The following is a 14,407-nucleotide window of genomic DNA, read 5'->3' on the forward strand; positions in this document are numbered from 1 at the left end:
TATTTAGAGCACTGGGAGAAAAAAATTGTCAACAGTCCCAAACTTGTTTCAAAGAATGGAGCATATACTATAGTCAAGCTGGACCCTCAGAGACGCAACCAGCACTTTTACACATACAGTGCAGGAGAATATATGCAATTCTGCATAACTCTGCCCGATTCTGAGTTGGTTGGAATTGGATCTTTGCCATATCTAATCTGTTGTAGAGACATGGGGGCCTTGGGGTGAGAACTTGGCATTAGTATAAAGCAGTAAAGCAAGTCGCCCGCAACATCACATAGACAAAGCCAGTTTGAGACCATCTCAAAGTCTCAATCTCATAGTACATAAGATGATGACATGACATTTAAAAAAAAAAAAGACCAAATATTAAATAAAACAAATACTGCAGAGCGACTATTTTCTATCCTGCCGGCTGATGTCAGCTGCAGCAGCATAAAGTGAATAGTACTTTCTTCTCATGGACTTTCCAGGACATGGCAGCCTGATGCCAGAGAGATGACAGGGCTCTGTGTCCCACTCCCTGTGTGGGTGAAAGCTGCACTCACTCATGACATGCTCTGGAATCTGCAGCAGAATGGCTGAGGCCTGGTTACAGGAGCACAGAGCAGCTGCCACCAGTGTGACAAAGGTACGAGTACTGCCATCAGGGCACTGCCAGCTGTGCCACCTACACATCACTATGCAGTCACAGGTAACATATTGCATCATTACAGGAAATCTGCAGCTGTACTATCTGCTGCACAGCTGAGAAGCAGATGCACCAGGGGCTCAGCCCTAATCTATCACCTGCATGCACTGTTATATAGGTACACTGTGTGTGTGTGTGTGTGTGTGTGTGTGTGTGTATGTATATATATATATATATATATATAAATGCAGCAGGCAGAGTGCAGTCAGTGACAGGCATGCAGCTACATATAATCCCCATCAGCCAGGGAGAGTTACCTGCTCACTGCACAGGCTCCTGTTGGGACTGGGTAGGAGGTTGCTGATGGAGGAGGTACAGCTGCCGGTTTATACGGGCACGGAGAGCGCCTGCAGTAGTGGGCAGCAGCGGGGCATTGCTGCGTGTGGCTGGGAACGGGGGAGAGGAGGGGGGCAGGAGGGTGCTGATGTCGCTGCTACCCCGTGCCCAGCGCGGCCCCTGCTGGCAGAGAGACGAAGCTACACACAGCAGCCCGTTACCAGGGAACCCGTGCGTCCCGGGGAGGGACAACCATTCTGGCCAATCGCACGGCACGGTGAGATGATGGGCGTGACTAGTAACCAATGAGAGGAGTGAAGGTGGCACGGGATTGCGGCATGAGAGAGGTGACAGCGGCTGGACCGGGTACTGGAGGACGCTGCGCTGCTGCTTGTACGGTGAGGCGGGGCGAGCATTGAGGCCGCGGTGTCGGCATCTAGAGAGCGTGCTGAGGTACGAGGACTGTCTGTGGGAGGGCGGACTGTGTGCTGAGGGCAGGGGACACAGGTGGTCTGTGACACGGTAGAAGGCATTGGGGGGCGGGTACGCAATAAGCCGACAGCCGGGCTACTGCTTACGCCCATCATTCCTGTCCAATCATGTGACAGCACGGAGTATAAACCTCGCCCACTCTAAGAGCTGGTGGCCGGCGTTACAGTAGGCCAGGGCGTGTCTGCGCGTGTGGGCGTGGCCTGTGAGCTGTGAATGAAGCACTGTGTGTACAGTATGTGTGCACTGCAGCCTAGGCACAGTGATACGGATAATGCTGTCATTGTACTGCTGCTGCTCACATGTCACGTACAGTGTGATTATGGGTGGCTGCATGGCCTGCTACTAGAGTCCTGGCTACAGTCACAGTCCATGATGGGCGCTTTCTTATCATCACCCTTCCACGGGATACGGTCATTAGGTCGACACCATTAGGTTGACATGGGTCTAGGTCGACATGTCATTAGGTCGACACAAACATTATGTTGACAGTCAAAAGGTCGACATGAGGTTTTTCACTGTTTTTTTAGCCGACGTTCAGACAGGCGGTAGTGGAGCCATGCGAGGGGACGCAGTGCTACGTTTCAGTGTCCAAGGCGACTGTTGTCCACATTTGTTTATAAAACAGTGATAAACCCCATGTAAACCTTTTGACTGTCGACCTAATGCTTTTGTAGACCTACACCCATATTGACCTTTCTGCATGTCGACCAGGGCCGGATTTAAGTGTCATACCGCCCCTAGGCGCCATATTTTTTGGGTGGGAGATAAAAGAGAAAAAGCAGTAATGGTAACCACTACTCCATCTGTACTGCAAAATGCAGTGAGCACATTCCCATTCCCAGTGAGCTGCTGCCCTCGAGGAGTGTAGCAAACACATACCCCTTACTGATGGAGCAGCTGGGATGTGGTTAGCATTGCGATGGAGGGCAGTGAGTATGCCCCCACCTAGAACAGCAGAGTGAGCAGATACCTCCAACCCAGTGAGCCCCTTCACAAGTGGCACAATGATAAAACATGCAGTGGTCAGCAGCACTTTAAATATATATATATATATATATATATATATATATATATATATATATTATGTACACACAGTATATTTCTTACACAGTGGGGGAGCCCATAGCAGTCAGACTGGAGACACATGGTCCCAGCCTCTCCTACTGCCCCTGGTCCAAAGCCCAGCACTCCTCTAATGCTTCAGGGCCCGCACCCCTGGCTCACCTTATTATTATATTCTATAGTTTTGTTAAACCGCGTCATTGTATCGGTGACAGCAAGCTGCGGGCATGGAAGGAGACTGTTGGCTGCTCAGATAGCTGAAACTCTGTCAGCGGCTCTCACACACTGACTTCTCCACACAAGGGGGGCCTCCTATCGTCCTGTCACCTAAAGACAGATGACGGTGGCTGCCCCGCGGGACACATAGCTTTATTATAATAAATTAAAATTTTCACAATCCGCCACTGGGGCTGCCTCTCTCCGGCACCGGTCTTCAGCGGCACTTAATCCCCAGCGCCGGAAGCTCAAAGCTAGTCCTATATCTGACATTACAGGGCTGCTCTATCTGGCGCCGGGTGTTCACAGCTGAGCGGTGCAACAGTGTATAAAAACTAAATAAATTAAATAAACACGCCACCACTTGCCACCCTCAGCAGGTGCCGCCCATAGGCCCGTGCCTCACGGGCCTAGTGGGAAATCCGGCCCTGATGTCGACCCAATGCTTGTTGACCTAACTGCTGCAGACCTAATGATCCATAGCCCCTTCCACACCAGTGGTAGTGGCACGTGCAAGATGCCAAAGTATGCTTTAAATTGTACACATGCCCTGCTGTCAGTGGCATAGCTACGTTTTTGGTGCCCCCCCTCCGTTAGGGGGGGGGGGGTGCCCCCCCTCGCCGCCGCTCCCCGCCAAGCACCCCTACCCCCCTGCCCTGCCGCCTATGCAAACCCCCCCACCCCCCCAATCCCCCACAGCCTTACCTATCGCGCTGGTCCCGGCGGCTCCGTTCTTCTGCTGAGGACCACCACAAAATGGCCACCCCCATACAGCAGACAGTTTCAGAGAACTGTGTGCTATATGGGGGCGGCCATTTTGTGGTGGTCCTCAGCAGAAGAACGGAGCTGCCGGGACCAGCGAGATAGGTAAGTCTGCAGGGGATTGGGGGGGGGGGGTTAACTATAGCACCGCAGCCCCCGGCGCCCCCACATGCACAGCGCCCCCCCCCCCGCGGTGGCTGCGGTGCTATAGTTAAGCCGCTGCCTGCTGTTGTTTCCATGGTCAATAGTAGCCCTGACCCTGAGTAGCTACAGCACATTGTAGTCATAGCTGCTGCCACTGTGGCTGTTGTTACCGCATGCTACCTACGGAATAACTGATTACTGCTAATCAAGCTGCAAGTCACGCACCATCGAATGATTAATTCAGTGTATGCAGTCTGAACATAAGCCCAGGACTTAAGCTGGGTACACATATGTACAATTTCATTTTTCTTGCGACCGTTCGTTCGACCGTCCAAAACATTCGACCGTTCTGCGCGTACACATATGTACAATTTTACAATTTTACTTGCGACGTCCGATGTACTCCCGTCCAAACAATCGCAAGAAGAAGTATATGAGAGACCCTGTAACCCTTTGCCTGCTGTTTTAACTAATGTGTGTTTAATGCCTCACTGCCCAACACTTTAGAGGCATCACTTTAAGACATTAATCAATGTTGAAGTTTTAATAGTGTGTTATGGTGCCCTGCAAAGAGCTTCCAGCACACTCTATTAAAACTTCAACATTGATTAATGTCTTAAAGTGATGCCTCTAAAGTGTTGGGCAGTGAGGCATTAAACACACATTAGTTAAAACAGCAGTGTTGGGCAGTGAGGCATTAAACACACATTAGTTAAAACAGCAGGCAAAGGGTTACAGGGTCTCTCATAATGCAGCATACCACCGTGCTTTGTCAAACTGTCAAGCATATCGATCGAACATGCATACACACTTCACTTTTGTTCCGATGTGGAGCCGTCCTGTCGGATGAAATATTAAGCAGCAAAGAACCTTCGACCGACCGACCCTGGACGGCCAAGAGCGTTTTTGGCCGTTTATCGATCGCACAGCAGCAATTGGGACAGCGTACACACCTATACAATCGAACGGCCGTTTGCCCCCAGATTGGAAGAATGGCCCGACGATTGTATATATGTGTACCTAGCTTTACTTGGCAGCTGTGCTAGAAACAGGCTGATTGGGAACGGAGCTGACATCACAAGACTTCCCCTCAAATGCTTGGGCATTTTCCCTGATACTCTCAGAAAACGTCCAGTTACCAACCACAGACACTGGCTTCCTGTCAATCAACATGCATACGGCCAGTGATTAAAAAGGTAGCAGTTTTTTATCACAGGACGGCCTTGCGCATGCGTGCTACGATCCATCGTAGTCTTTTACGATAATTGCTTGTGCTACCAATTTGCAGCCATGTGATCAGGTCTGAATAACCCCCATAGTTAGGATTTGATTGCATGTACAGATGGCAAAGGGGGTCATTTATGACAAGTGGCAGTGCGCATCCTAAGCTGTATAGTGTGTTCACATTAGCCGATATGCATCAAAATATTAACGATATTGCGCGTATTGTTAACGATAGTCGGCTAATATGAGATATGGGATTACAAGCTCTGACACCTGGAATTAGGGATAGCCATCATTGCCTTTGCATCGATGTATGCCATCGATGTCAAAAGTGCAACTGGCTATTGATGCTTTATAAATATGCAATGGATGACCATTGATGTTTTTACCTATTGATGGTCATCCGTTTTCTTTGACTGATTAGCCTGTGGGCCAATCAGAATATGTGGGCGGGGCTTCACAGGTGTCAGGGGTGGAGCTATGCCCTTTGAGGAAAAAGAAAACAGAACTATTCGTTTAAGCTTGACATCAATGGTAGGAAACCATCTGGTTCTCCCCCCTCAATGGCAAAACTATTTGACATCGGCCATAAACCATCAATGCTTTATAATCATCGATGGTCGATGGCCATCCCTACCTGGAATGCTGGGGACACCATCATCCTTCCTCGCATAACCATGCTAGCACGCCAACAACTTCTGATTGATGTATCTTTCCTATAACAATAACAATCATGCAGTTACTCTACAGCCTCCCAGGTCCCATGGTGTTCAAACATTCCCAAGCTGAGCTACAGATGAGAGTGGCTCATTATCTGGAAGCTCCCATGTCAGGCTTCTGAAAAGCTTTGCTGGAGCTATTGAAGATTGACATGGAAGCGCTATGGACAATTACCTTGCAGTAATATACTTTAGCTCAGTGGCACCAGTCACAACAAGCTCGTATTTGCTTGTGTGGATTATGTCTATGTAATGCATACTATAATATAGAGCCTAATTATAATTACATAGCCTTTGAAATTGTGAAACCAGCTTATAACATGCCTCTATTATGGATTTATTGGTTTTCAGGGTAAATATTTATTTTGGGTGTGTCAACTAGTAGATACACTTCTGTAGTTATTGATTGTTGTTGCTTACAGGTAATAGATTCAGTACAAATATTTTTTAAGCAAGTTCACAGAGATAATTGATGAGACTTGTTGAGATGTTCATGTAAATATGCACCATGGTGGCGTTGTATTGACAGTGCTGCCCCAGGCATTGTGTATGCATACGTCCTAACCAATCATAATGCTCCCCTTATGCTTGTGTATCTCCATTACCACCTACACTGCTACATTTGCTGGGACAAATTTGTGAATGGTAAGAACGATTTACTAACCATTAGGCCATACTTGCTCTCAGTGTATACCTCAACTTTGGGAACATCCTTGAAGGGATCACACAGCGGAGATTGGAAATTCCATATCAGGGAGACTTTTCTGAAACACAGGGCTTGCAAAAGCAAAATCTCTCTCTAATGGGCAAAACCATGTGCACTGCAGGTGGGGCAGATGTAACATGTGCAAAAAGAGTTACATTTGGGTGCGGTGTGTTCAAACTGAAATATAAATTGCAGTGTAAAAATAAAGCAGCCAGTATTTTTCTCTGCACAGAAACAAAATAACTCCCCCAAATGTAACTCTCTCTGCACCTGCAGTGCACACGGTTACATCTGCCCCACCTGCAGTGCACACGGTTACATTTGCCCCACCTGCAGTGCACACGGTTTTGTCCATTAAAAAAGGAGTTTTCTTTTGCAAACCAACCTGAATCACCCCCAATATAAAGAAAGGGTATATGTATGTTTTGCGGCCTTCTGAGTATGTACATCCTACATGCCAACTTTACTGTTGGTGAATTGGGATAAAAAGGGGTGATTTCAGGGTAATATTAGCTCTTTAAATATGCAGAACTGCCCACGGTCCAGTACCCTTCATCTTATACCCCGTTCTCACTGCTAGGCAAATTACCGGGTCAAGCATGTTGACCTGGTCATTTTCCTTTTAACAAAGGTTTTTCTTCCCAGTGTGAACAGTTCAACCTGTGTAGAAAGTCCTGGGTTGGAGACCCGGGTATGCCGACACGGGTTGATCCGTTCACACTAAAAAAAAAAACCCCATGTTAAAAGGCAAATTACTGGGTAGAACTGCTTCACCCGGGAATTTGCCTTAGCAGTGAGGACGGGAGTCCAGCGCTGCAGTCCCGGGATATAAATGCTGGGTAAAACCCATGTTCTTCACACTGGCAGTGTGAACACGTGTTAAAGTACTCTTGGAATACAGTAACCAATCGGAGGATGGAGAGAGATTTCCAGTTGGACTGTCCCACCTAAATCAGTTAGAAGATGTGAGGTATCTGTACTTGTGTCTTCTCCTGCAGTTGTCTCTGTGGCTTTATTCTAATTCTATTACAGTGCCCTTCCCCGGTGTCATGGGAAAAGTGGAGATTTAAAGTGGCCTGTAAAAGTGTCCCCCCTTACATGCCCACATCGCCAGCCAGCCACATTCTACCCCCTAACACACCCTCACCAACATGTCACCCTCTACCCAATAACACACCCACACCCCCTTCTATCCACTCCCAGCCACAGAAGGCCTCACAGATGCGCTGGCCCACCCTGCTGCATTAGCATATTAGCTGTACAGCTTCCATGCAGCTCAAACCTTTAACTGTTCAAATTGAAGGCCATACTTAGCCTGGACAGAAACTAACAACCAACTTGGTATCTTGGAATGCCATGGTTTGCATACTTTAATCACAACTGCAGCTGCTCTTCCATTAATAGTAGGTGTCCCCCAACATTTTATTCTTGGTCCTCTTCTTCTCTATCTCTACATGTCCTCTCTGGGTGAGCTCATTTGCTCACTCGACTTCCACTATCACATCTATGCTGATAACACTGAAATTTCCTGATCTTCCTCCCTCTATCCTCACTCCTATCTCCAATGCTGCTTTCACACCGCAAAACCTGCTAGGACCCGGTATTTAAAACGTTTGTTAAAAACGGGTCAGAGCAAGTTTAACCCCTTTCACACCGCATGTAAATACCGGGTCTAAAGCAGGTTTGCGGTGTGAAGCAGCATGATGAGAGGCAGGGAGGAGATAATCCCGGGACTCCAGTCACAAACTGCGGGCTGCTGGAAGGGTAAGGCTAGGGTAGGGGGGTCTGAGCATCATCTGGTCCCGCTCTGAGCAGACCCAGCACAGTGCATATTTAATGAGCGGGGCCGCTCATTACATATGTGCATATGTAATGAGCGGCTCATTACATATGTGTATATGTAATGAGCAGCTCATTACATATGTGCATATGTAATGAGTGGTCCCGCTCATTACATATGCACTGCGCTGGTTCCAGCGGTACCAATAGTGCTCACTGCAGCCTGGGTACCGTTTCAGACCCGTAAGACAGCAAAACTAAAACGGGTCTGAAATACAGTAGGTAGGACCCTGCTTTTTTACCGTTTTAAAATACCAGGTATTTTAAAATGGTAAATTCACCCTGGACCTTTCAGACCGCACATATTGCCGTTTTGAAACGGTAAAAAAACGGCAAAATACTGGGTAATAAGTGCGGTCTGAAAGGGGTACAACTGTCTCTCTGCTATCTATTCTTGGATGACCCAACACTTTTTTAAGCTGGGTACGCATATATACAATTGTCGGGCCGTTCTTCCGTTCTGGGTCGGACAGCCGTTCAATTGTATACAGTATGTATGTACGCTGTCCCGTACGAACGATAAACTGCAAAAAACTGTCTTGACCGTCCATACTCAGTCGGTCGACGGTTCTTTAGCTGGGTACACATCTATACAATCCCTATTTCTTGCAACCGTTCGGCCGACCGTACTCCCGTGGGACCGTCCACAAACAACAGCCGACACGCGCGTTCACACCTGTACAATTTTACCTGCGACGTCCAAACAGGCGCAATAAAAAGATTGTACCACCGTACACACTGTCTCGATTTGGGCTATTGACACGTCACATGTGACCAAAATTATCATAATGGGCTGGGTTAGAGCATAATTGTAGCAGTCACCCTTTTACCTATTAAAAAAAAAACGGCGTGGGGTCCCCCCCACAGCCGTAACCAGCACCAGGCTGAAAGAGTCGGGGCTTGTATTAAAAAGCAGTTAGATAACAGGAAAGAATCTACACTTCGGCCAAAGAAACCAGAAAAACTGCGTCAACCTTTAGACACTGTTGACCTTTTGTATTGTCGATCTATTATTCCACCCCCAAGTTCATTGATAACACTAGTGATGCTACATGGCCTATTTATCTATTAGTACTGTATTTACTGGATGTCCCTGTTACAGTAAGTATCCCGTTATAGATCTAATGCGGTTCACTGATTTTGACGGCACAAATAATGATCATGTTTTAAATGTATTCATTTTTTTATTTTTTATTTTAGGACTGAAGAAATCTCTGAATCTAGAAGTATACAACGCTGCTTTTTCAAGACTTGCAAAGCCCTACATCAGTTTTTAGTTTTTTGGGCTTATATGTTTATACTCTTACTGAATAGGGCTGTGTTTTTTCTTGATCTCCAATGTGGATGTGAATATTCCTAATCCTTTAATACTGACATCAAAATAATCTGCTGTGATTGTTCCCAAACAAGAAATTGTAATCTGACGAGGAGCGAGTGTGGATACTGCTCGGACCTCTACATTTCTGTCATCGGCGATACTTTCTTTGTACCTTTCTGGGAATGACAGCAATGCGGGGCCTTCTACTATTCACCAAGAGACATCCCTGGGTGACCAATGTGTCTATTTACGGCTCTCTGTTTGCAACAGCTGATATCGTACAGCAGCGACTTTCGAAAGGACCCAATGAGCCCATTGATTTTAAGCAGACTGCGAAAGTGGGTATTGTGGGATTCTGCTTTCATGCCAATTTTAACTTCTTCTGGCTGAGATTCATAGAACAAGTGTTTCCAGGGTCTGCCGCAAGGAACGTCATAAGGAAAGTTGCGTGTGATCAGCTAATGGCTGCGCCTATCACAATCAGCGCTTTTTACACAGGTAATACATTGCTTTGTCTGCGTGTTTTTTTAAAGAGAACATGAAGAATGTATTAGAATATATTAGCTAAATGATAGGTCTAAGCCAGGGGTCCTCAAACTATTTTGCTCTGGGACCCCATCAGACAATAAAAATAATTACAGGACCCCAGCAAGTTACTGCAGAAGGTCATCACATCACATGTGTAGTCAGCAGACAGCACATACATGGCAGCATTGTGGAGGCACAAAATGATGGGAGGAGCCTAAAATAACAGACAACTCAACAGATTTTTCAGACTCCTTGAATCACTGACTGAGATTAGGAAATTCATCAGCCTGATGGTCAGCAACATGGAGTCGCGACCCCATTCTGAGAAGGTCAGGACACTCTTTGGGGTCAGGACCCACAGTTTGAGAACCGCTGGTCTAAGCTGATTGGTTGCTATGTGCAACTTAAATTTTCCCTTTTTTACTAGAAGGTTTGACCATAGTACACCTTTATACCTTTATCTACTAACGTACAGTATATGCTTTTAAACAATGGCACCGAAGCACACATCATTTATTTATTTTTTACAATAAATATAGATCTATTTTTAATGCAGTTTTTTTGCACAATGTTCCACTTACTGTGGTAGCTATATAGCTCAGCGCGTCCCAACATTTTATATATAACTGTGAGGAACAAAATTTGGCACAATCCTTTTTAAGAATTAATTTGCAAATTGATGTCTAATATCCAATTGATATGGTTCTGTTTCATGTTGTGTTTATTAACAACTGTCCTATGTTGTAGGTTTAAGCCTTCTGGATGGAGAGGAAGACATTTTTAAAAACTTAAAAGAGAAGTTTTGGCCAACTTACAAGGTAATGAGTTGTCTGTTGTCTGCACTACTACTGTGGGAATTCTGTGGGGCACTACTACAGTGGGCATTATGTGCATACGTGGCACTGCTGTGTGACTTGTGTATAAGGTATACTTGTGTACTGTGTAGCATAAATTGAATAAGGGGAACTTTACTGCTATGCACTCTGGGCAATTTAGAGATACAGTCGGGTTGGCACAAGAAAGGTTGACCCTACTTAGGTGGACACCGGAAGGTCGACAAGAGCTGTAGGTCGACTCAAGAAACATAAATTGTCTATTGAATATGGTGGTGTATTGTGCTACCCTGCAGCCACCACGGAGGGGGATTGCCAACCCCCGATTGCACAAAAGAGAGATAAAATAAAAAAGTGTGGGGCGCTCTCAAGGTACACAAAATAAATATATATTGTGTACCTTTAGAGTGTTCCACGCTTTTTTCTTTTATCTCTCCTTAGGTCAACTGGTGGATGGTCGACACAGGTTTTTTTTTTATTTTATTTTCCCCACTGTGGTTCCAGAACAGGTGGTAGTTCATGCCCTACCATCCACTAGGGCATGGAGGGAAAATAGAATAGTGTAGCGAGCACCTTGCCCAAATCATGGCGAGCGTAGCAGCAATGCGAGGGGCCGCCGTACACTTAGACAGTGTCCAGAACTAGACGTCTAGATTTAGACGCCTAAAAAAATACGTTTCAACCATCTGCATTCCACCAGTCGACCTAAGGATCCTGTCTACCTTCCTGTGTCGACCTTGGGTAGACTGAATGATCCATACCTGCAAATTTATGGGGGAAAGCCAAACACTCTAGCACCAGCCTTGCAGGGAAAAGATATAGTTCATTGTTGTATCAGCAGAACTGATATAAGTGGCAGAACCCAAGGGCTAGGTGCCATTGTAGACAGTGGGGAGGAGATGATGGTATAAGTGAGGGTCAGAGAAGCACATGAGGGAGAGGGCCCTGCTCGTGGGAGCTTGCAGTCTAAAGTTCTGCATTGAAATTAAACAAAAACTTGAAAAACCTGTTTTTTTTTATTTTAGGGTTCGATTAATTTGTCATTTAAAAAACAAGTTTTGTAAGGTGTCCGGTCAATAGGACAACAGTGTCTAAGTCGACAGCCAATAGGTCATCTCCATATGGTCAACAAGCATGTGGTTTACCTAATCAAAAGGTCAACATTGGTCAAATGGTTGTCATGGCAATCATCGACATTTAAAAAGGTCAACATGATTTTTTTTTTATTATTCTCTTTTTATTTTACTTTTTCATACTTTTACCATCCATGTGGAATCCGTTCGGAATTGGTAAAGTGTAGCAAGGCACCTTGCCCATAGCATGGTGAGCCATGCGAGGGGACGTGGTTCACTAATTTGAGGTTCGTGTACTGAAATCTACAAATTGACACCAAAAAAAAGCAAAAGAAACCCTAATGCAACATTTTCACGTGTTGACCATTTCCACGTCATCGTTTTTGCTTGTGTCAACTCTTTGTCTATGTTGACCTTGTCATTTGCAATTTACTTCGTCATTGTCTACCTTTTGACTGTAAATCATGAGATTATTAAATATTTTGTCTTCTCTGTTTCCTTGTTACAGACGGGAGTATTGTGCTGGACCGTGTTTCAGGTAAGACCCCCATTGAACAGGAATTTTGGAGGTGGAACAGAACATATGTAATTGTTATACTGTAGATAGGCCCATGTTGATAAATTAAGCAGAAAAGTGCTTATTGATAATGCAGGTGTCACTGTAACTCGCCAGCGCTCGGCTCTTTCTTGTACTTGATTCTTCCAAGGTTTAGTAAAACGGCCAATGCCTGCTTCAAGTTCACTGAATAAGTCAGATATAAGTCAATTTAAATATCAATCGCTTCAGCCAAGCATTGCTGAGGTTCCGTGGTGTCTGTTTTCAGACCGCATATGCCGTGTCGCACCCGGGATTAGGACACGGGTCCCGTCCTCAGAGTGACACGGCATATGCGGTCTGAAAGCTCCAACACCGACCCGGCTTATTGCCGTGTCGGTAACATCATACGGGGCGGAGCTGAGTGGCGAAGCGTCCCCCGGGGGTTGGGAGGAGGCAGCACTTGGAGCTGACAGTGCTGCCTCCTCCATACTGTGAACGGGACCCGGGTCGCTCGACCCAGGCACCGGTTCACACTGCACTTGACACAGGTAGGAGCCGTGTTCAACCCTGGTCATTACAAGGGTTGAACTCCAGTGTTGCTCGACCCGTGGTGGTTCTTTCAGACCGCACCTAGACCCGTGTTGGGGCCGCAATAGCAAACTGTGGCAAGGCATGATGGGACTTGTAGTTTCACAACATCTAGAGGGCCATAGTGCAGACATGCATGGTCTACACAGTCGACATGGGCACTGTCCAAGTGTACCGTGTCCCCTTGTATGGCGCTCTTCACTCTCCATGCTTCGGGCACGGTGCCTCACTACGCTTGGCACACTATTTTATTCTCCCACCACGCCGTAGTGGATGTAGGGCATGAAATACCGCCTGTTAGCATATGTCCGCTAAAAGAAAACTTGAAAAACTCATGCCGACTGTGGACCTTCCCATTGTCGACCTAATGCTTGTTTCAACCTTCAGACCCTGTCGACTTTGCCCATGTTGACCTATTTCAGGTGTCGACCTAAGGCCTGTCGATCTTCTATACCTATAAATGATTGCGGCTTTAAAAAATGTTCGTCCGGAATCTCCAGCTAACTCAGACCGTAAAACATTTCCCCCGATAGTCCGGGATTTAGTTCTCCTTTATAAGCTGCAAATTCTGCATTGTGTTATGGTATATTACATTTTCTTGACTCTTTTGTGTATCTATGTTTACAGACCATAAATTTCAGCCTTATACCACCACTTGTCAGAACTGCTTACATTGGGGTTTGCGCCTTTATGTGGACCACATTTCTCTGCTATATACGTAACCGAGACGTTGATGAGGTCACTACGCGGTTCCTGCAGACTTTACCCATCATCGGTGGCAAAATGACGGCTGAACCCGAGATTGAAGAGAAGAAATCCACCAAATAATAAGCTGACCTGGTCTTTTCTGCAGCAGGACACATCAGATTCTGCAGAAGTGCTGGGCCCCTTCTGTCTGCACTGGTTGACCTTTGATTGTCACATGTACAGTATGTTTGGAAACCTCATGTGGGAATAGAGCACTGCGGCATATGATCGATGCTTTAGGTCAAGATCGGTATTGGTTTTAGCACCAAAAAATGCGGAATTGGTGTTTATGGTGCTATTGGCTACAAAATACCTGTGGTGTTAATACGCCAGTGATGATATCGCCGTCTTACTTGCTGCATATGGTGTTCCCTATGTACTTTTATGTCATGTTGCCAAAGTAGTGTCATTGCTGTGGAGCACAACGTCTCCTGCTCAGGAGATCCCGGCATTCCTACCTGACAATTGTCCTTATGGGGGTATTTTGGGAACAAATTTTGAACGACTATGAATGTCTATACACTGAAATATCCATTCATTGTGCATTACGTTTTACAACTGCAGTATTTTATAGGCGATGTATGCGGAAAACATTCAATTTCTGTTTTAGGAAAATAATTCCATAAAAATAAATAAAAAAAAGACAATTAA

At 45.9% G+C, this 14,407-nt stretch overlaps 2 protein-coding genes across 11 annotated transcripts in view; one reads left to right on the forward strand and one right to left on the reverse strand.

Moving 5' to 3' along the window:
• LOC146042515 (myosin-10-like) overlaps positions 1-1,442 on the reverse strand; it is a 191,511-nt gene extending 190,069 nt beyond the window's left edge. For 3 of the 7 annotated variants that reach the window (XM_083162556.1, XM_083162558.1, XM_083162554.1), the window contains exon 1: positions 949-1,442. The gene's annotated coding sequence lies outside the window, so the exon portion shown is untranslated. The remainder of the gene's footprint in view (positions 1-948) is intronic. The other 4 variants (XM_083162559.1, XM_083162557.1, XM_083162561.1 and 1 more) reach the window with 2 other exon arrangements.
• On the forward strand, positions 507-14,407 carry MPV17L (MPV17 mitochondrial inner membrane protein like). 4 transcript variants are annotated; one of them, XM_083162564.1, is made up of 5 exons: positions 507-631; positions 9,332-9,947; positions 10,725-10,795; positions 12,392-12,421; positions 13,637-14,407. In XM_083162564.1, exons 2-5 carry the CDS (start codon positions 9,632-9,634, stop codon positions 13,835-13,837), a joined length of 618 nt encoding a protein of 205 aa, XP_083018690.1. In that variant the 5' UTR covers positions 507-631; positions 9,332-9,631; the 3' UTR covers positions 13,838-14,407. The 4 variants fall into 4 exon arrangements, with proteins under 4 accessions (XP_083018690.1, XP_083018691.1, XP_083018688.1 ...); XM_083162565.1 differs by lacking the exon at positions 507-631 and adding an exon at positions 675-694; XM_083162562.1 differs by lacking the exon at positions 507-631 and adding an exon at positions 1,241-1,420.

The sequence above is a fragment of the Crinia signifera genome, chromosome 19 (genome assembly GCF_055691185.1).
Source record: "Crinia signifera chromosome 19, ASM5569118v1, whole genome shotgun sequence".
NCBI lineage: Eukaryota > Metazoa > Chordata > Amphibia > Anura > Myobatrachidae > Crinia > Crinia signifera.

What these genes read in the sequence shown, in the direction of transcription:
- MPV17L (XM_083162564.1), top strand. Translation starts at nt 9,632, where the DNA reads ATGACAGCAATGCGGGGCCTTCTACTATTCACCAAGAGACATCCCTGG. An exon ending in AATCAGCGCTTTTTACACAG is followed by an intron (nt 9,948 to 10,724) that starts GTAATACATTGC and finishes CCTATGTTGTAG; the next exon opens with GTTTAAGCCTTCTGGATGGA. An exon ending in AGTTTTGGCCAACTTACAAG is followed by an intron (nt 10,796 to 12,391) that starts GTAATGAGTTGT and finishes TCCTTGTTACAG; the next exon opens with ACGGGAGTATTGTGCTGGAC.